Source organism: Cylas formicarius, unplaced genomic scaffold (genome assembly GCF_029955315.1).
Source record: "Cylas formicarius isolate icCylForm1 unplaced genomic scaffold, icCylForm1.1 PGA_scaffold_2__14_contigs__length_35257938, whole genome shotgun sequence".
NCBI lineage: Eukaryota > Metazoa > Arthropoda > Insecta > Coleoptera > Brentidae > Cylas > Cylas formicarius.
In genome coordinates, this window is record NW_026844319.1 from 11,279,843 (window position 1) to 11,303,078 (window position 23,236).

General features: G+C 40.4%; 1 protein-coding gene across 10 annotated transcripts in view; it reads left to right on the forward strand.

Moving 5' to 3' along the window:
• Nucleotides 1–23,236, forward strand: part of LOC132698809 (tyrosine-protein phosphatase Lar) — a 1,212,853-nt gene that overhangs the window by 1,017,173 nt on the left and 172,444 nt on the right. For all 10 annotated transcript variants that reach the window (XM_060665109.1, XM_060665108.1, XM_060665111.1 and 7 more), the window contains one exon: nucleotides 10,030–10,161. In XM_060665109.1, coding sequence (XP_060521092.1) covers nucleotides 10,030–10,161 — 132 coding nt within the window. The remainder of the gene's footprint in view (nucleotides 1–10,029; nucleotides 10,162–23,236) is intronic.

Sequence of the window (23,236 nt, forward strand, 5' to 3'; positions counted from 1 at the left end):
TGATTGTCATTCCCGGCGGAATATGCATTTTCATTATTTTTCGAAGAAATATCAGCGGAAAGATTGTCAAGGCTTTGCCGCTTTTCTGTAAGTTAAGCGTTTTATCTGCTACCTACATTAACAGAAAGGTTTAGTAGTTTTTTAATGTGGCAGGTGATTGAAGAGTTTGGAAAGTAGTTTGAAATGTGTATAGTGAGAATTACTGTGTCGACGCCATTATCGTTAATAGCTGTTACTGGAATGGATTTTCTAATAAATGAAAACCGATTTTTTTTAATCCACTTTTCATTCTTCCATTTTTTCTCACTGAGTATAAAACTATAAAAACATAAAAATTTTTACAATAAGAAAGAGTGAGAGTAACAAGAGTTTGTGAATAATTTTCCATGTGAAGCATGTTTTCGCAACTTTGTCGCAAAGAAGAAACCCGAAGTTTGTACATATCCTGTTGGCTAAGGTGCATCCCTCGTTGACACTGTGGGCAGTGCACATTTTTGGTTACGATTTTTGATATTGAAATGCACGCCTTCCTCGTGTACACACTCGAAATTGGAGAAGCTTATGCGCCACGCAGAGCATTGGCAAAAGCTTCAGTCAGTGTTACAATTGATACGCCTACATTAATTAAATGCACTTAAGTGGACCTCTGTATCGGAAAAGCCCCAGCGTCAGAACGAAAAGGCCACCGACGGACGACAATAGCCGGACATAAAACGAATTTCGGACGAGGTGGCAGCGCTTTTATAAAAGTTCAAAAGTTCCATTGGAAACCATCACAAAGGCCGTAAAAAACAATTGCTTCGGTTATTAAAATAAATACACCTGTTGTACGTACCGGGTTGGAGTGTAATTTGGTACGTCGCGGAAAAAGGTACATAAAAAGGAACCGAGCGGGTTTTAACAACGTTTGGTCATTTCAAAACGAGCAAAATGAGCTTTGATATTAAGCGTCAAACGGCATACCGTTGCACAGAAGGCACGTGGATTTGTCGCCGCCATTAATAGTCGCTTTCTCTATTCCCTTTTATTAACTGACAGATGGTATTCGGTGCACATCATTTTTACAGCTGCAGTAATTATAGTACATCGTGATCCATTAACAATATTCCATCCCTAACTTATTTCCTTCAGATTTTAGAAAAAAAAGTTTAATATAAATGTTGCAGGGTACAACTGAAAGTTTTGTTTCATGTTATGTTGATGTATATAGAGGGATCCAAAAAAGTTGCAGATAAAAACATATTTGGTTCTTATGGAATGCCCTGTACCTTATAGAAGAGCTCGTTAAAATATCTCTCTTAAAAACATTCCACTTGGTAGCCCCATTATTCGCCATTATTTTCATTATTTTTATATTCATATTTCATATTCATTGGAACTGAGGCACCTAGCCTGAAGTGGCCAGTCTATTACCCCTTTGACCTGCCTTTTTCTAAATATATTTATCATTACCGGTATTCTTTTTTCCACATCTTCCATTCATGTCCTCGCTTTCATTACCAGTCAATATTTACAAAGATTCTAAGATAATTTATTTATATCTTTCTAAGAATAATTGGTTTCAAAACTTTCAATTACATGGTCATCACTTAATCGGTCAAATATTCACAATTAAACGCTAAGAAATAAGTTCATTTAATAGACAATAATAATTAATATCCAAATATTTCAATGGTCATCCCAAATTCGAAGGATGGAGCCTTATGTGGAGTTTATATCACAACTACACAACGTACAAGTTTTCACTGTTTATACATATCATAAGATGAGAAAAAGAAAAATGGGTGAATGTCAAGCTAACGAATGCTGTTAGTACGGTTGAAAGAAACCTGAAGGAATATTGTTTGACGAAAAACCTATTTGGAAGAAAAAGACTGTCATAGACAATCTGAATATTAGTACTTACTAACAGTAGTACTACAGTACTGTTGCGTAAGATGTAATGGGAGTTACTTTAACATGTAACTCATGAAATCAAAAATATTAACCCACAGAAGAAAACAAACAGAAGCAAATTGCAATATCTGAATTGCAGAGCATTTTGGAAAGCTGAAATGAGTATCAGGTTGAAGTAATGAGTTACACTTAAAAACAGATCTTTAAAAAGTTATTGAGGTTGATGTTCTAACCAAAGACGTTACCTCCAACAATTCATGCATAACACGAGTCCAAACCTGCATCCAACTGAAACAAACATTTATCTTTGCTGTTGACGTAGGAATAGAATTTACAAGATTTGGTTTGGTGAAACTCGTTCTAACCTTGAACATGTCGCATCTTTCAGTGTATACTTATGAAAGCTCATAATCGTAATTAGTCATTCTACATACCTAATAGCATAAAGTACTTCAAATACTGTTTAATTAATATCTAGGATCAAAGGACTTCTCACATCACAAAACCACCAATCACAAAATTACCAACAAGCAACCTAATTCGGGGTCCAAATTCGGAATGTTAGAAACCCCAGAGCATCTGACCTCTTCGCTGATAGTTCAAATCTTTTATGCATTGCAGTAAAATATACAAATAACGCAAAGTACTGGGTCAAAAATTCTTAAAAAACTTATAAAAACCAGATTCAGTAATTTTATGAAAACGGCATTCCATTATGATGAGTCAGTATGGTTTTCTTAGGAACGATGGTGGACCTTCTGAATTACCAATAGACCAAAGCAACTATGTTGCTATAGAATAAATTTGATAAAATGGCGAGAAAGCTATTCATGCTGGATTGATAATTATTCTCACAATAGTTGTGATCTGACAATTAGTGTTGTAGTAACACAGTATTTGGGCCGCTTTTTGTATAAAGTTTAAAATTTGTTAGCTAGCTTTGAAGTATTTTGTTGTTTGCTGATGATGCAGTTGTTATCTGCAGTGATGAAATCTTATTGGAAATTAAAGTGGAGAAAGAAAAAAGAAGAAAAACCTGTAAACTCAACATTAAACTGGGAGATGGGACTTGAGAGCACACATTAATAATTTAATCAATAAAATTCCGCCTGTTATAGGAGCAGCTAGAAGGTGTTCACATCAATTCAATAATAGAGTCAGATGTCTGTAGAATAACCTGGTCTAACCACATCTGAGATATCTTATACTATGTTACGGAAGCGCCAGTGCTTTTATTATAAAAAAGTTGCATAGAAACAAAATACTCAACTAAAAGTAGTTTTCTCTTAGCATAATTACAATTACAGAAATTAAAAAAACAGCAAAAAGGTTTTGCAAGAACATTAAAAGGACGGGACTCTCCGATTCTTAAATGTACCACAGACTATACTTAATGGTGGACCAAAGGAGATAAAATTTTTGCCTGCTAACTGAATATAAATATTGCCTGATATACCTACTGGAATTATATTCTATTGCTCTTCTGTTATAGTTAAGCTTCGGTGTCGTAGTGTCTGTTGGTCCATTGGGGTCTAGAAATCAACTTAAAAAATGTAAAATATCTCCCTATTGGAGTTGCACTTACAGATATCCAGATAGAAAATTGAGATACTATCACATTCGAACGAATGTGGTTGTTATTGTCGTTGTTACTGGGGAAATAATAATAAAATAAAAAAGAAAATCAGACCAGCACGAAGATGAGTTGGTTGCCTCAATGGAGCCTAGCTCTCAAGAAATAGGCGAACAACGAAATTACAAGATATCTGCTATATTCATCAAAAGCAGTGCACCGTATGGAACCGAATTATGGGAATTAAGAGAAAATAGCAAAAGAAAATTGGAAACCATGGAAACGGTGTTCGAAACATCCTTAGGAATATCTTGTATATATAGAATTCCAAATGAGGAAATAAAACGTCGAATGGGAGTAGAAGGATCACTAACAACAGAAATCGAAGGAAGACAGCTAATATGGTATAGACATGCCCAAAGAATGCCAAAAAAATGGAATTGAGTCTGAAAAAGGGTGGGAAGCCCAGGAAGACTTGGAAGGAAGGAGTTTCAGTGAGTGAACGAAACCTCAAAGAAGACCAATAAAACAACCGTCAGACGTGGCAATTAGGCATCAGACAAGGAAGACTTGGAAGGAAGGAACTTCAAGGACGATAGTGAACAAAACCTCAAGGTCGAAGGATGTTACCATTAAAAGTGTCACGTCATTCGACGAGGTCATTCATACTAAACTCTTGTCTGTAAAGCGGCTAATGCCTTATTTGCAATTCGCCCAATTATATTCCGGGCAATTTTGTTTCGTTCCGGAGAAACGAGCGACTCGGCCTCAAAATTGAAACACTTAACGATTCGGAAGAAGTACAACGGGCGAGTCCCCGCAAGACGCAAGGAAATCGCTACAAAGAGGCGCATAATTAAAACGTTGTCGCTGTTGTGTAATTTTAAGGTACAATCCGACGGTGGCGCGGGACACGCCCTCGGCGCGCAACGCTGCGGACTAAGTCGACCAGAAACTCCCCCAAGTCGGTTCCCGTAGGACGGGATGGATGTAATTTTAGGGAATCCCGCCCGCCCGCGTCGCATCTCTAATTACTTTCTTTGAAGCGTTTACAAACGAATGAAATTAACTCGGAACGGGAAAGTTATGTGAGCCAGACATATTAAGTGATATAAGTTTAATGCGTTCGCGAATTTGAAATTCATTTCGCACGCGAAGTACAGAAATAAAGCGAAACGTGATTTGCTACAATGACGAAATTAATTAACCGGAACTCGAAACGTTTTCGGCAACTCCCAGGACGGAAACGAGTTTGCAAAACAGTCGCGTCGATGGTGATGGAAGAACCTCTAAACATTGCACATTACGCGAAAACTTTTGCTTGTGTACGGACTGTTTCGCTTGCACAATCAAATTTGCGAAAATTCTTACGTAAATTAGGGAAAACCAATCGGAAAACAGGGCAGAGTCGACTCAAAGGAAATTGAAACATTTATATGTGAGCGCCCATTAGAAGGTGTATGAGAAACAAAATAGATATTGTTGTGAAAGTATATAACGGTTTGACGGACAATTTAAAAATATTTTCGCTTTTGCAAAATAGTCCAGATTCTTCTGCTGAGATTCTAAATTTATTCGTAATACAATGCAGAGGGTACAACTTGCGAATTCTTCATTGAAAGTTATCCTCCTATGAATTCATTCAGAAAGTTCAAAATTTTATGGAAAATGGAAGTATTAAAGCTGCGAGAGTTTTTCGGTTACTTCGGAAATATTTAGAGGATGCATTTTGCTCGGGGTGCACAATTTTGCGAGATACTCCGGATTCATATCCTCGAGGACTTAGATTTCTTGCGTCCAATAATTTAGATTGATGAATCCAAATTTACAATATAAATTGCTTGGGATGCAGAAAATCCTTATGGAAGCAGAGAAAGAAATTTTCAGAACCCATTTACCGGAAACGTTTTTTGTTTAAAAATAAACTATCGAGTTCGATATCCTATCCAATCCGATACCGGAACATCTTGCGTACGCTGGTAACAGATTTTCTAGATGACTTACCTCTAGCTGTTAGAGATTATTGGTACTATCTCGACAGAGGCAAACCTCACTGCAGAAACTTTATGGAATGTTTGAGGACCGCTGGATCAGTCGACTAGAGCCATGGGATTCGTCCCATAAGAAAGGAAGGAATAGGATCCACTTTGTGGGTTCCTACATTCGTAAGAGAAACATTAGTGTACGCTCATTGGATATTGTATAGAGGCTATTGCGGAAGTCACTAACCAATTCGATCACTTTCTGGCTTCATTTCGGTTGCCACGTTAAACGCTGAACAAAAAAAAAGCACAGGATTGCAAAACGCGCAACTCTTGTTCCATGACGTGCAAATACTTCCGTTCGAAAATGCAATTTCCCACTCAGCAATGATAATACGGCTCTTGCTAGTTAAGATCAAACATTAATTAGCATTATCTAGATGCAAACGTTACATACGGTTAGTTAGAGCAAACGTCTTTTATTAATTTGCCGGCAGATAACGACTCGAAACTAATTATGTTAGTGGCACGCTATTCGATCGTTTAACGAATTTGGAATTTCGCCCCTTTCGTGCCACGTCCTAAGTGTGTCTTTAACGTAACTTATTGATTTTATCGGGTTAGCTTTAGGTGCGAACTAATCCGAATCGATTTGTTTTAATTTAATAAATCGCACCAGTAGTAGTTTTGTCGTATCGGGTCTATGGTAGCGGTGGACAAATTTTACCGTTAGGCAGAACCGAAATGAGGGATCGATAACTAGCCTAACGAAAGGACGATAATCTGGTAATATTTTTTAATGCTTAGGAGCCACTCCAGGAATCTATAATGTTTGAAATAGTTTTAATGTTTGAAACGTTCAAATGGTAATACCGTAGTAGTAGTAGCGAGAATATTGCTGAGAATCCGGGAACATCCATTCGATGCAAGAAAGGCAAATTTCAAGTGCTCTCTACAGCATATACTCGCAATAGATCAAGATTTCAAGTTTGATGGTTTTGTTATTCGCAAAAATTTTTTGGTTGGAAGAACCCACATGTAATTGTCGAACAACAAATACACCTACATCCTGTCACTGTTTATTGCAGACTTCGGACTCAAGGCATCATTGGATCATCATCCTTTTTTGAAAATGAGGCCGGTGAGCCAATAACTGTTACTGGTGCTGTATGTCGAGACATAGAAGTATACCCATATGTGGTTTCAACAACAAATTGCCACATGCCAAACATCTAGTGATTGTCTCTGTAACCAGAATAGGTTACAGAGACAATCACAAAGGTCATCAAATCAACAAATCATCAAAGGTCCATGTGGGTGAGACCACTACCACCCGAACATAGCAAGACTAGATTGAACGCTTCATCGACCAAACTCAGTCTTAATTAAGCAGGGAAGTCGTAAAAATATTCATGTAAAGACTGCGTGGAAACCATTTGTTCGATATGTTATTCCGTACATATGCACTTTATTTTGCCTTAACATCCCGATAACAACAGAAAAGTTTCACAATTTTTTTATACGTAAATTTACCTCACAGTCATTCTGAAATTCCACTCCTGTCGACGGCCAGACGTTGGCTGATAATAACTTTGAAACACAGATAGGGACCTCATATCCAAGAAATTTGTCAGAAAAATGCTAATTTGACCTGAACCGATTTGTAGAGTTCACTATAAGTAAACAAGTAGAGACGAGGTAACTAGCAATCGGCTTGAATCATCGTGCCAGTGTGAGGCTCAGACAGCATGAAAAAAAAAAGATTTTCAAGGTCAGTGGTTGGAACGGAACCCGATTAGAAGGGTAAAACTTTACTGAGCATTTTTTCTTTTTAGTTTGTTATTACTTTTTATAAACTTTATTTTTCAGAGTCTAATTTTGAGCTTTGCAGTGAAGTACTGGTTTTGTGAAGCATTTAAAACGTATAGGCCCTCTTATCTACAAATCGAATATTAATATTGTTAATACTTAATAAGAGACTATATGCTATTAAATGAAGTACAGTAACATTTTGGGAATTGGAATACACCATTAAAAAAAATAGTATGCGGAAGTATTGGTTTAAAAATAAAAAGTCGTGTGACGTTCTAGTCTCCATCAATTCGGAAATTAACTGTAAAACCTATTACGTCGAGGCACGTTACGGCGACTCCAAAAATTCCCCGCCGAAGCGAAATAAATAACCTCCATTTGTCACGAGGGACGCATTAACTGCAAACCAAAAATGCCGATTTCGAACGCACCTGCATTAAAGATTTTTCGTGTCGTTTGACGTAAATCAAATAAATTGACATGTTCTGGATGTGCGGGCACCGTTTTCAATCACGCGTTATCTGGCCGGCCATTTATTTAGTGACGTTTTATGTTTAAAACAAACCAATTGGACCTAACGCGCGATGCGCGGAATTTTTCCGCTGTTCCGATTTATCGCCGTAAATAATATGAGAGAAACGATATATTTATAAATATAAATGTTAAATTTAAATATATAGCGGTTTCCATTATGTAATTCGCCGCGGTTCGGTTTGTTTTTTTATAAAGAATAGTGCGATGTTATGCGGTAAAACGTTATTTATTGATAATTCAATTTAAAAAACTATAGAGTCAAACAGTGGTTTCCTCTATCACACAAGGTCGTTCAGAGAAACCGCGTTTTTTTCGCGTAAGCATTACGTTTTTTATTTTCAAAAATATTTTTGTTTTAATTACAAGTAAATGAAGGAATAAGATCGGTATCTGCTATGGTGGTGCAAATTATTAAAGAAATATTGTCGATAGACGTGATGGTGGCTGAAAGAGTTACACGTACGAAAATAGGACGGGAGACAAATGGCACTGCTTGGACTAGACGCCTTGAATCTAGGTGGGATGTAAACATCGTAATCTATACTACTACTTAACACAGGTTCGCACTGCTATGACATTATACAAACAGATTTGGTAGGGACACAAACGACGAATGATTTTATTGTTTGAGTGGAGAACTGTTAATGCAATACATGGGAAATGTATAGGAAGTAGACCCAGTCCTTACATCATTGCTTCGAACCTAGTGATAGCAGGAAAAACTGGTAGGAAAAGAAAAAGATGAATTGGAGAAACCGAACCGTGGTATGCCATCATAGGAAATTGTGACCTCCCGATTTGTTTAAATTTATGTCTGACGACGATTCCGGTCACACCTGGAATCACACTTGGAGGTAAACATGATCATATAGAATCCCGTACAACAGTGTGCAAGGACAAGTGTCAACAAGGACAATAAAAAAAATGAAACAATAACTATCACCTTCTTATAATATCAGGCAAGTAAACTCCTTCTTTCTGATCGCAAATTGCCTACCTTTCTTGAAAGGGCATCGCCCTTAAAATTATTTCATCTGGTACTCTTGCGATTTCTTTACAAATAGCACCTTTCAGTTCTGTATCTTGCAACGCCGATAGAGGTAGTGGAAGCTTAACGAAGTTACACGTATGAAAATAGAATTTGAGACAAAAGGCACTAGTAAAGATATTAGTATCTCGGTGAACTGTGAACATCGTAATCTATGCTACTGCTTGACAAAGGTTGCCACTGCCCATGGTATTTTTAGACATTATACAAACAAAGAATGATTTTATTGCTAGGGTGAAGACAAATGAACTGTTAAGCAATACATTCAATTAAAGTTTTCGACACGAGAATTACACCGAATACAATAGTGAAGTTTAGTGTAAAGTGCACTCGTTCTTCCACAGTATCTAATAATTTTAAGAGTGATTCGCAACTTCCAAGAAGAATTAGCAATTTGCGATCACCACGAAGCGCGACTCTAGTTCGATATTAATATCCGATATTAAAAAATGTACAATTATTGCTTGGCCTCACCTTGTAGCAGAGATATTTTATAAATTTGAATTTCCTATTGGTTTAAAGATAGTTACAAATAGCATAAATAAATTTTGAGAATTTTTTTTTTCCCTCAGTTTAACGCCATTCAGATGATCTTTGCGTAAGTCCATAATATTTTACTTGCGCATCCTAAACTAATTACGATGATTTACGGTGATTTATTGAGTATTTAGGAGGATTTACTTTCATTTACGATAAATTACTTGAGAATTAATTAATTAATAACTAACCGAAACTAACTATACTTAAAGATTATGTAAGTTTTAAAAAATAACAAATGACTTTCATATTTCAGTAGTGCATTAGATTATAGATTACAGAAAGCAAGGTAATTCCGAGGAACTACGGCGAACAGTGGAATTCCAACTAATTGCGCAGGAATTCCCCTAATAATTTCAGAGAAATACATGAACATTCTCCATCTGCTGTTACCCCACGGGTTATTCGATCTTAACTTGATTCATTGACCACTTAGATTACAATTGTAATGCTCTGGGAACTCTTACGTAAGTTTAGCTCTGAAATGTTTAGTTGATAAATCAACGCTTTGGCTGTATAATCGGATAACAAAGCGTTGAATGGCAACAGCCTCTGAGCAAAATTTCATCCAAAAACGTGAAAACCTTGATTTCAATGCAACGTAACACTTGTTCAACCTTTTTTAAATATTACCCCTTTTCTTTCAGATCCTCCGGAAATCGTGACCAAACCGCGGAACCTGCAAGTTAAGGCCGGAGGCATAGCGGCATTTTATTGCGCAGCAAGGGGAGACCCACTGCCCCAGATACAGTGGAAGAAGAACGGCAAGAAAGTGTCCAGTAAGTCCTTAAAACAATATCAAAGAAAATGAACTATATTCGGTTCAACATTTTTTTTTGTTTTAACGATACATGTATTTATATAACCTCAAATTGTAGGATCGCTATCCATTATTCATGATTTTTAAATAGATGGTCGCTATTGATCAAAGTTTACTATCTAGATGTGCAACATAATTTCCCTAAAAATGACGCAAAAATAAAGGCCATTCTACAACTGCTATTCAGCACATCTAGACCAATAAAATAACTCCTGACCTTCATTACCGACCAAAAGCTTTACTGCAAATATTTTATATATAATGTATCTTTATAATATTAATACAACACTTGGACAATTGGTGACATTGAAATATTATTTTTAAGATTTCAAAACTTGAGATAGATCGGAATACTTGTCAATTAAGAGTTATAGGCAAGGTAGATCTGATTCTCGTTTTTTCGGAACTTTCCGCTTCCGATCAGGTTGACTTGAAAAGCACTTTAGATGTGGTAAAATGAAAAAAATATTCGAAAATGCAAAGTTTTGATGTTTCTTTTGAACATCTTGGACCATGGTAAAATATTTAAGAATTTTATAATTTCATTTAAAGGAAAAATTGCAAATTTTGTTTGTTTTCGTTTTCCCCCACAGCGGCTTTCAAAGTCAAGCCGAGGGATTGAAAATGCATGGTGCGCGGTTCTTACCAATTTGCAAAATATTTCGCTACGAAAAGCGGAAAAGTTCCGAAAAAATGACTATGAGTGTTGTCATATGCATTTCCTGCTTTCGAGAAGTGGAGAACTGGAGGACTGAAAATATTTGCGGAGTAACTTCTAACAATGTCCAGCCAATAGCAGCCAATAGCTACAAAACGTAGGAAAAGGCGTCGTATTTGAACATATATCAGATTTGAAGATATACTTAATTTTTTCCAGTTATACGGTTGCTAAAGTCAACCTGAAGGGGTGAAAATATCGATTCGGTGACGATATCAATTTCTTCTATTAAAAGGAATAGTTAAGGTAGATTTGTGTGTGTCCGAAATTCGTTGTCATTGCGAGATATCGCGGTTATGAGTATATAAGTATTGCATCCTTTAAGGACTTTCCGGATATACAATCGTTACAAATTGTCTTTAATTCAAGTCTGTGTTCAAGATTATAATATTTTAATATGACTTCTTATAGTAGGCCATAAAAAGCCAATAAAGTTGTATTATTTATTTAATAACTATAGTCCACCATAATTTTATATATTTAACAATTATTTAATTTTAGTTCATTAATAGCAATTACTATCTAGTACTAAGTTATTATTTTAACTTAAAAAGTTTATTCCAGAAGCATTTTTATTCTTATTATCTATTTCCGAGGCGAGCTTGCACATTTCTTAATTCCGTTAAAGTTGCATTTTGCATTGTATGATGCTGATTTTTGTAAACTTGATTTTGAAGAAAGACCCATAAGACGTTATCAAGTACTGTTGGAAAAATATACTTTTTATCTGCGCTGACGAGATTTCTTCGCACATTTCTGGTAAAGTTATTTTCCAGTATTCAAAGAAATTTATTTGTTATGTTACACACTAAACGATTTATTATATGTTTTGGGCCGACCTTTGCGAAAAGATTCTTTTATCGGGTTGTCTTCATTCTGGATACCTATATAATGCATTTGTAAAAGTTAAAAAAAAAGTAAAATACCTAATTACATACCGATCTAGAGTGCGGGAGGCGTCACTTTACCACGTCAGTTTCGTTTCTCACTTCGGACATTTCCAGGATTTTTTCTACTCCCGTCTGTAAAATACCTAATTACCCATCGATCTAGCGTGCGGGGAGCGTCACTTTACCACGTCAGTTTCCTTTCCCACAGATCCAAGCCACTTCGGATATTTCCGGGATTTTACCACACGGGTCTGGGAGCAATCGGATGTTTAGGAAAATTGTAGTATACAACACGTTCGGTAAACTTTTTAAGTCACTCGTTTACTAAATATTCGCTCCTCTGCACTCCGTTCGTGTCAAATAAATTCGTGAGTCAAATGCCGTTTACCGCACTTGTTGCATAATATACTATTTTATACTCTCATCTGTAAAATACCTAATTACCCACCGATCTAGAATGCGGGAAGTGTCACTTTACCACGTCAGTTTCGTTTCTCATGAATCCGAGCCACTTCGGACATTTCGGGGATTTTACCACACGGATTTGGGAGCAATCGGATGTTTTCGGAGATATTTCCCACGCTTTGAATTTTGACGTTTGTCAATTCTGACAATGAATGTATTCGTGTCGTTTTGCGAAAATGTACCCAAAAACTAACGGTCGTAGAAAAAGTTTAGTATGCAACACGTTCGGTAAACTTTTTAACTCACTCGTTTATTAAAAACTCGCTCCGCTGCGCTCCGGTCGTGTCAAATAAACTCGTGAGTCAAATGCCGTTTACCGCACTTGTTGCATAATATACTATTATTATTCATTATACCTGTGCAAATTCAGTTCAGATGCTTCATCCGTTCAGCACAAAAAAACACAGAATGTCATATTTTTTAAAATTTCCCAGGTCTTCATTGACAGTCGACAATTTAATTAGCAAATTAAATGCCTTAATATAGTTGATCTAATCTGTATCTTTTTTCCAATCCTATTTAAATAATAGGCAGTAGTTCGTTAGAACTAATATCGGTGTATCAGATTTGGATAACGTCACTTCAGGAGTGGCACAGGATTCAATTCTTTGTATGTCTTGTACGCATTTGTTATGTGTAAGGAGGTCCAATTTTCTCAGCTGTTACCTACACACATTTAACTGCATTAATTAGGTAAACATCGCAGCTAATCTTAGTTTGGATGCTAAAAGTCTTTCTCAATATGGTTAAAAAACACACTCTTAAGCTAAATTCTAAAAAAACACAAATTATACTGTTTGCTCACCCTGAAATCTATATTTTTGTGTGATCGTATTAAAATTCAATTGGAAAATGAAGGTCTTAAATTTAGAAATGAAGCAAAAATCTAAGGAGTGCTAATGGATTGAGATATAGTGGACACATTTCTAATTTAATGTAAAAAGACATATATTCCTCAAAACGCTGTGTGCACTGAATTTTAAAATACGAAGAAAACCATGCCCGATTCATTTATAGTTTGAGAAAGTTCATTATACATTAGAAAAATATTTGCGTTGAAATGGCTTAAAACATACCTGTTTCAATTTTTACTCGCAATTGTTGTATTTCAACGCTGTGTTATCTATAATCCCATTAATCTTTATAATAATTATAATAAATATTTCGAGTCCAGCTCAATTCTAGAATCTGGGAAAAAGCTTAAGGTTCATTTCTTACAACTATAAAAGTATCTGTCCTAAACAAATGAATATTTTACCAATAATAAATTTTTAATTGAAATTTGTTTCATGACTTCGCTGTTTGAGGTGTGTAATCTTGTGCAATAATTTAAAATGTCTCAATAAAGACTATTTATTATTATTATTGTTACTATCATTATTGTTAATATTCAGTACTTTTGGTTACACTGATAATTCGACAGAAAAAGCGTTTTTTTGTTTCGATAAGAGGTAATTCTTTAAAATAAAAAATTAGAACAAAAATTGCACTTTTAACAACTAAAATTAAAAACGTATAGTAAAGTGTTATATATATTCGGAAAGCCCTTGCCGGGTGCAATTATACAGGGTGCCACATTTAGTAATACACAACTTTATAAAATTTTCAAAATCACATTTTGTTCAGAAACGCAGTGGGCATCTTTCGTTTAACAAAAAGTAGCACCATGACCTGAATGTGTTTAATAAACGAGTGACTTAAAAAGTTTACCAAAGGCATATATACTTTCTTACGGGTACATGTTTGCAAAACAAGTCGAATAGATGTCCGATGCGAAGTGCGGGAAGCTCAGCTTTACTTTGGGGGAAATCGGATGTAATGTAGTCTCTTATGCAGTCGCCCATCTTTATTCCTATTTTTATGTAACATACATTCCCTTTTGTTGCAGTTATGAAACTATTGACTTTTTTGAAATTATAATATAAGCACTAACATTATATCAGAAATTTGACACATTGAATAAACTAATTCGTTGGATGTTCGTTCGTTCGCTGAGTTGAAATAGTGTGCGAGCATACATTCGTGAATGTTACGTTTCATTCTATGATTCACAACACATTTTTGCAGCTGCCTCGGATGATGCGCCAATATTCTCAGTTATGGTCATACTTTCCAAACCTAAAATAAAAATGGTATTGGTTCAACTCTACCAGTGAAAAATTTATAAGGGTCATTTTTACAAATTTTAAAAACAGTTTTGTCGTTTTTCCATAAAAATATAAAAATTTAAAAATCGGGCTGGTTAATGGTTATAATACATTTAAGAAAGGTGCAAAGCAATAAAATCTTACTAGGCATGTAAAAGAACTTATAAAGTTAACTTATTTTTTTGAGTACAGGTAGTTTGGGTTTGTTGAAAATAGGATGCCAAAGGAAAGATTTCTTTTAACAAAATAAAAATTATGTTTATAGTATTAGGTACCCTTATTTTTCATTAAATATTATACAAAAAATACAATACACAAGTTAAATTATAAAAAACGTTCTTCTTAATCTGAGGAACTATCATCTCCTCTTGATGTTATATTGGTCGGCGGTCCGATCAGATCAGATTAGGATTATCGATACGCTTATTTAGGGCAACACTTCACCTTTTCACTATGGAATTTTTTATTGGAATCCGTGAAAAAATGTATCACCCCTACGACTCTTAAATTTCTCGTTTCTACAGAATCAATAAGATTCAGAAACCGTTCGATCTTTTGTTAGCTCGAAATATCTAACTTCTCTTTTAAAACCCTTAACGATATTCCGGTTAATTTAATTTTTACTAAAGTACCTGTTTCTGAAACTCTCAACATTATTTACCTAGTAAAATCTGAGAATCTGGAATGAAAGCTGATATTCTCTCTAATAATTTGCACCTTAGAAATATTAAAAGTACGCTTCACCATAATCTCCCAAAAAAATGGTGGTCCTTGCATGCATTCAAAGCTTCAATGACCACATATCAAAATTTATTAAGAAATATAATGTTAAAAGCAGATTTACCACTTGTCTGAACATCTTTCAATATCTTAATACGTCAAAAACAAAATTCCATTTGATTCACCCATGAGTTTACTGCGTTCCTTGCAAAGAATACATTGGAGAAACAGGACGAAAACTATCAGGCTAACGGACACGAAAGAGTCTTAAGACTACAACACATAAACTCATCAGCAGTTGCCCAACACAATCATGAGACCGGACATGAAATCTTATTTTTGTATGTAATCCAAGAAAAATCCGCGAAATATCTAAACAACCAAACAATCTTAACCGCGAGTCATTCGAGACAACGTTCATGCCCTTTCCTTTAGCTCTCCCCTTAAACAGTATACAGTGTGTCCCACTTAAGAATTTAACAGCCTTGTAAAAATCTTTGTTTATGCTTCGATTTTGATTTTTTTTTATTAGATAGGTCTCTGAAAAATACACTTAAACCTTGTTTTGCTTATTGCTTCAACTTAAAGCCATGGACAACTGAGATTATTTAACAAAAGAGAGAGAAGAGAGAAATACTATTAGGGATTTTTTTCAAAATAAATTGCAAAGAATTCTTATTCTGAAGTACTTAGAGGCCAACTATACCAATTTTTATAATGTCTCAATTAAGGGTTTTTCTACTCCCGTCTGTAAATGCCTAATTACACACCGATCTAACATGCAGGAAGCGTCACTTTACCACGTTTCCCACGGTGTCCCATGAATCCGAGCCACTTCGGACATTACTGGGATTTTACCACAAGGGTTTGGGTGCAATCGCATGTTTTCGGAGATATTTCCCAATCCGTGAATTTTGACGTTTGTCAATTCTGATGGCCATGTCAGTAAATGTATTCGTGATGTTTTGCGAAAAGGTATCCAAAAACTAACGGTCGTACAAAAATTATAGTATGCAACAGGTTCGGTAAACTTTTAAGTAACTCGTTTATTAAACACTCGCTCCGCTCGTGTCAAATAAACTCGTGAATCAAGTGCATTATACCGCAATTGTTGCATAAACTATTAGGTACGCCCCGCTTTAGGCTGTACATCGTTGTAAAATCTTTGATTACGGTTTGATTTTTTTTTTGTTGGATAAATCTAAAAATGCACTAAAACCTGATGTGTCTTATTACATTAACCTAAGGTCATGGCTAACTGGGACTAATTTTTGATGTCAAATATGGCCCTTCTCGATATTAGGGATTTCTTTAAAACTATAGTGTCAACGAATTCTTATTCACACTACATAAAACCTAACTGTACTAATTTCTGTAAAGTTTGAATATAGGGTGCTCGAAATATCTCGACCGCCTCGCTTAATAGAAAGTTTGTTTATGGCTCAATTTTGATAATTCTTTTTTTGTTGGGTATATTTCATTGAAAGACACTAACGATTTTCTTAAAATTAAATATGATTAGAGAGGAAAATAACGGAAATATCAAATTTGATTGATGCCGGCACATTATTTCCCTTGCAAAACCAAGTTTGCCATGGAGAAGCCAATATTCGACAGTTAATCTCCCTCGCTAATTTTTATTTTAATTTTGTTTACATCTTTCGAATAGTAAGATTTATTAATGCTGTTGTTTTAAGATGATACTAAATACATTTTTATCATTATTTTTGAAATTTGTATAATTAAAATTTAAAATTTTAAAATCACATATAAAATAATCGTTATTTACAAGGTTTTCAATCTTATTTTTTTTTGAAACATTGAAAACTTTGGACATTAGTCTAATTACGTTTAGGTTGTCCTGAACACGAATTGTCATTTTCAATTTGAAAAAATCTCTAAAAGTACTTTTAGATTTTCCGCTTCAGTTAACCATGACTTTGGTATTGGTATTGGTATTAAAGGGGGGCGCCCTCGCGGGCGTCCAAGCACTTAGGCCACCAGATGGGCCCGTTGTGCCCCCAGGCCGCTCTAGAGGGCGTCCAGAATGCCGCCCCTCCTGTAGAAGGTCAGCAACTCCTTTAGCCCAATACCGTGCACTGAGTCCGGATCGATCAGGGCCGTTCCGAAGACTCCCAATCTTGCCCATGTCAAGGCAGGGCACTCGGTGAGCAGATGATACGGGGTCTCCTCCCCTTCCATGCACCACCTACACTCCGGGTCGTCTCCAATGCCTAGCAAGCAGAGATGCCTCCTAAGCCTGCAATGTCCTGTGTAGGCCCCTGTTAGTGCTCTACACTCCCTCCTGGTTAGTCTAAGCAGCTCCCTGGTGCGAGGAAGGGCGGGCCCATCCATCATAAGCCTCGCCTGCCTCATTCCCGGAGCAACTCTCCAGCCCCCCGCGGCCCGGTCTCTCGCCCAGGCTTCGAGAGCTCCCCGCCTCACACACGGGGCGATCCCCAAGCGGGGCTCTGGCCCTATATGCCTATGCGAGGAGCCCTCCCTGGCTAAGGCGTCCGCTGCCTCATTGCCCCGGACACCGGTGTGACCCGGGACCCAGACCAACGTGACCTTTCTCTCCTCAGCCACCATCCTCAGTACCCCTTTGCACTCCTTTATCAACAAGGAGCGCGTACGCACTGACTTCAGTGCCATGAGTGCAGCCCTACTATCCGAGCAGAAGAAGACTCTCCTGCTTCCGTAGTTGAGCCGAAGCACCTCTCTGGCCGCCATCAATAAAGCGAAAATTTCCGCCTGAAACACCGTGCAGTACTGACCCAGAGGGACCGACAAGCTTGATCCCGTTGTCTCGCAGTACGCTCCAGCTCCGGCCAGATCTCCCATTCTGGACCCGTCCGTGTACCAGACAAGTCCATCCCAGGAGCCGACTCTGCCCTCTCTCCAATCTTCCCTTGATGGAAAGAGAAAGGTCAATTTATCAAAGAAGGTCATCTCGGGGATCATGACGTCACTCGGCATGCCCATGACCCCGCGATGCCCGCGACAGCCCTCTAAAATGTCGTACGGACCCCGATTGAGGGTTCCCTCCCTCCAGAGCCCGCAGGTCGCCAGCCTCACAGCTGTCCTGGCCGCCTCCATCTGCACCCGATCCGCCAGAGAGGGCAGCCCCACCAGAGCCTCCAGGGCCCTCGTGGGCGCCGTTCTCATGGCGCCCGTTATGCAGAGGCAAGCCAATCTCTGCAGTCTGTCAAGAACTAGCCTTGCTCCCGCTCTTCTGGTCCCCGGCCACCATGCCACTGCCCCATGCGTGAGCATAGGCACCACCATGGTACCGTAGATCCACTGCATGATCTTCGGCCCCAGGCCCCAAGTGCCCCCTACCGCTCTCCGGCACGCCCACAGAGCTCCAAAGGCCGACCTGGTCCTTGATCTTATATGTTCCTGGAAGGTCAACTTAGAGTCCAACCATACACCCAAGTACTTGACACTTCCGCTTGCAGAAAGAGGCACCCCATCCATCGAAATGTTGAGGTTGCACTCCATCTTCCTTTTCCTAGTGAAGATGACCATCTCCACCTTGCTAGGATTGACAGCCAACTTGCTGTCCAGGCACCATTGTGAGAATCTTGCCAATGCCCCGTTCAGGAGCCCCTGCATCCTTCTCACGTCCGTCCCCTGCGTCATTATCACAAGGTCGTCTACATATGCCTGAGCATAGACCCCGTGTTCTTCCCTCAGAATATGCAATATCTCGTTTACCACCAGGCACCACAGGAACGGGGACAAGACCCCGCCCTGTGGACAACCCCGTGATGAACCGATGGAGACCTGCTCCCCACCCAGTCTTGCCTCGACCCTCCTGTCGGTTAGCATGGAGCGGATCCACCTTACAATGGCCGTCCCCACTCCAGTACTCTCCACCGCCCTGCAGATCGAGTACAGGGCCGTGTTATTGAAAGCCCCTTCGATGTCAGCGAACACGCACACCGACAGCCGTCCCGAGCCCATACCCTCCTCCAACCTGGAAGTCAGATGGTGAAGAGCTGAGCCCACAGACCCGCCACTTCGGTACGCATGCTGAGCTGGCTCTAAAGGGGCCTCCAGCTCCACCCAGTCCCTCAGATACCGGTCCACCAGCCTCTCCAGAGTCTTCATAATGAAGCTGGTGAGGCAAACAGGCCGGTACGACTTCGGGTCTGTGTAGTCACTCTTCCCTACCTTGGGAATGAACACTACCCTGCTGTGTCTCCACAGCTCGGGCACGTACCCCCTCGCAATGGAGGCCCTGAACAGGTCCATCAGCGGGCTGGTCAGGAGACCTCCGTCCCTTTGCAACAGAGCCGGAAATACTCCATCCCCGCCCGCCGACTTGAAGGGGCCAAAGCTGTCAATAGCCCACCTCAGCCTACTATGGGTAACCACCCTCCTTGCCGTGGCGTAGTCGCCTCCAAGACGACCCCCGGCTTCAATATTCCCCCCTGTGTCCGGATCAGCGGACCCTGGGAAGTGCGTGTTCAGCAGCTGTTGTAGTGTGTCCGCTGGTCCCGCTGTGTAGCCACCGCCGGTCCTGCGGACCACCCCCAGTCTTCCCGCAGGGTCACTTCTGCTGCTGCTCCTCGCTGTATTGAACAGCCTCCGCACTTTCCTCCTGAGACGCTCCAGGGAAGAGCTCCACCAAGGAGTCCTTCCCACCCTATGCTCCTCTGTCTCAGGGCAACTATTCTCGAACGCCCGCATCATAGCGGAGCTGACTCGGTCGGCGGCCTCGTCAATCTCCTCCATTGTGCGGTGTTTCCGTGGTAAGCCCCCTAGGCGCCAAGCAAGTTCCTCTCTATAGAGTTCCCAGTTTGTTGCCCGAGGATTCCTAAATCTAACGGGTTCCCGAACACCCATCTCCAACCCAAAGGTGATGTATCTATGGTCCGACATAGAGTCTTCCCCACAGACACACCACCCAGTTATTTCCGGGAGCAGAGCCCTGGTACAAAGTGTTAAATCTATGACCGAGCTCCAACCCGTCGTGAAAAACGTGGGTTCTACCCCTCTGTTGGCCACTTGCAGCCCTGCAGAGGCCATGAACTCCACGAGGTCTCCCCCCCTTCTATTCGTTGCCGCGCTGCCCCACAAAACGTGGTGAGCATTGCTGTCGCAGCCAATCAAAAGAGGAAGATTCGCCTCCTCGCAGTAGGAGACCAAGTCACTGATCTCCTGCGGAGGACAGCTGCGGTCGCTCGGAAAGTACGCAGAGGCGACCACTACCTCCCTCACGCCGTCCCGAGTGGGGGATCTGACCAGAATTGGAACCAGGTCCCTGGACGCCTTATCCCTTAGGAAAAAGGCCTCCAGCCCCATGGTTAGAATACAGGCCCTGGGACCGCCCTCTAAGGAGTCGACACTATGCAGCACCGATCCTCCCAGAGATAAGCCCCTAACCCTTGATTTTACAATCCAGGGCTCTTGGATCAGTACAATAGATGTACCGCCCTCCGAAATTTTCCTGCATAAGTGGGCCGTTGCAGCCCTGCTGTGTTGCAGGTTAATCTGTAATATCCCCGTGAAGATGTTATTGCGGGAATACCACCTGCGGGTCACGATGCTAGCCTCAGCCCGAATCCGAGCCCGAGATAGCACCTCCCTCCGCTTCCGCTTCCTGACTGGTGGACCCTGATGGGATTCCCCGGTCAACTTCCATCTGAGATACCTCCTCGGTTCTCGCTTCCTCGGAGGGCCCTCCGGAGGTCTCCTCCACAGAAGCCGTGGGCGCCGCCTCTCCGACAGGCCCGCCAACCTCCATGGACGAGCCCTCCTCGCGTGAGCCCCCCGCGGCCACCTCATCCCCCTGCGGCCTCGGCGCCGCCAGGTTCACTTTTACCTGTGTCGCCAGGCAGAAGAGAAGTGAGCCCTTAGCCGTGATGGCGCTTGCCGATTTCTCGTCCACGCCCACCACCAACCTTGTGCCCCTTACATCCTCCGTCCTCTGCCAGACCCTCCAGGCACGGCAATCTAGGTCATTCTGAGCTGCCAGGCAGCGGACTAGTGCCTCATTCGAGACACCCGCCCCCAGGCCCAGAATCCATATCGCCGCCCTTCTCAGTCTCAATCCTTCCGGATCGACCTCCACCAGGTTTGCGAGCCCCCAGGGCCTGACATTAATCAGCTCCCTGCGAACCCACTCCCTGGTTTCTTCATCCATCATCTCGATCAGGATGTGGCTCCTCCACAGCCTAACCGAGCGTATCCGGGGAGGGGTGTATTGCCCCCCCTGCATGATATACATGCTTATGCGGAGGTTAAGAGACCCTATGAACCGCAGCAGGTCCTCGGAAGACAGGTCAGTTTCCTGTCCTCTGAGGCCCACCACCAGTTCAGGCCCCCCCGCCGCCGCTTGTGCATAGGACCGAGCCCCCCTCTCAGAGCCCCCCCCGGGACGGCCCGCCTTTCCCGGGCCTAGCTTTCGCCAGGCCACGCGTCGGCCGCCGACCCCCGGCAGGTGCCCCAACCTGGGTGGTCTCTCCCATTTTTCTTTTCCGCTTCCCGCCTGCCGTTTCCGGTGTGCCCCCTATGGAGCCCTCCGTTGACGGCGTGGCAGGATTCCTGGGCGCCGGAAGAGAGCCCGTCTGCGGTTCCGAAACCGTCACCGCGAGTCTCTTCTTCTTCGCCCTCCTTTTTTCCGCCCCAAACCATGACTTTAGTCGATGCTATACGAAAAAACCGTTTTATTTCTCTAGAAGATCTATGCAGCAAAAAAGAATTACCAAAATTGAGCCATAGACAAACATTCTACAGGAATAATGCTTAAGCGAGGCACCCGCGATATTTCGAGCACCCTGTATTCAAACTTCACAAAAATTAGTTAAGTGTTATGTAGTCCTGGTTAAGAATTCGTTCATACTTTATTCATAAGGAAATCCCTAATAACCCTTCTCGACATTTAACATAAAAAATTGTGACCAGTTAGCCATGACTGATATAATAAGAAACATAAGGTTTTAGTGGGTTTTTCAGAGACCTATCCAACATTTTTTTTTTATTAAAATCGAAGCATAAACAAAGATTTGACAAGGGTGTACAGTTCTTAAATAAACTAGTTAAACAACTACGGAATAGAACTTGAATCACTTTCACTTAAGCTCTGAAGAAACCAACAGGATGATTGACGAAACGTCAGGAAGTTCGATTTAGCAACAACCTATGGTCTGGAAGAACGTTCGAATTCATATCGTTGTGGTGATCTGCCCTATGGCACGATTGAAAGGTTACTAAGCATTTTTTAGTAATCCCCCTTAGCTTCCAGTACGGACGATTTTACGAATAAATTTTCCTTGTATGAACTAAATAAAGTGCTAGCGTGCTAGGCTACCGTCTTTCTCTATTTATAAGATATCATTTACTCGACAACCTCTTCCTAGTTCGAATCAAATATCATACTTTAACTAAGTTTTCATACCGTCCGTACACGAGGCAATTTCACCGCGGTCGTCACCGTTTAATTTCAAACAATTTCTCTCACAAAGGGACTTTTTCATTATATCCCATGGGCGAGGCGTGCTGCATTGTATGATATATCGCGATCACCGGCTAAAAGCGTAAGGCCGGTAACAAAATTTTATAAATACGTACGGTCACGTCCGCTAAATCCGGAGAATAAATCTGCAGAAAAACGGGAAGGGGACAACGAAGAAAATGAAACCGTGGCAAGGACCAGTTAATCCCGCGACGAACGGCGATTCGCGTCGACGTACGGCCGAAACGACGCGACGCGTTCTTGCTACGGGATATTTTAGGCGACGAAAAAAAAATCGAGCGCGTGATTTCCCATGCGAACGCCCCACCGGTAGGGGGGAGAAAGTTTGCCTGCCGTCTCGTGGAAAATTTTGCGAAATTAAACGGGGCGCGTTGTCAAATAAACGCGGAAAATCTGCAACGAATCGATAGATCCGTCAGCGATCCAATTAAATAAATAAATAAGGTCTTTTATTACGTTCCCACTGTGATTATCTACTTCACGGCGAACAAGCTAATATGTTTCGAAACAGAGAAAGTGTAAAAACCCGGCGAACTCTAGCAACTTGATGCTATTCTACTCGACCTATAAGCACCCATTAGCACTAATAATGGATTATAATTACCAAC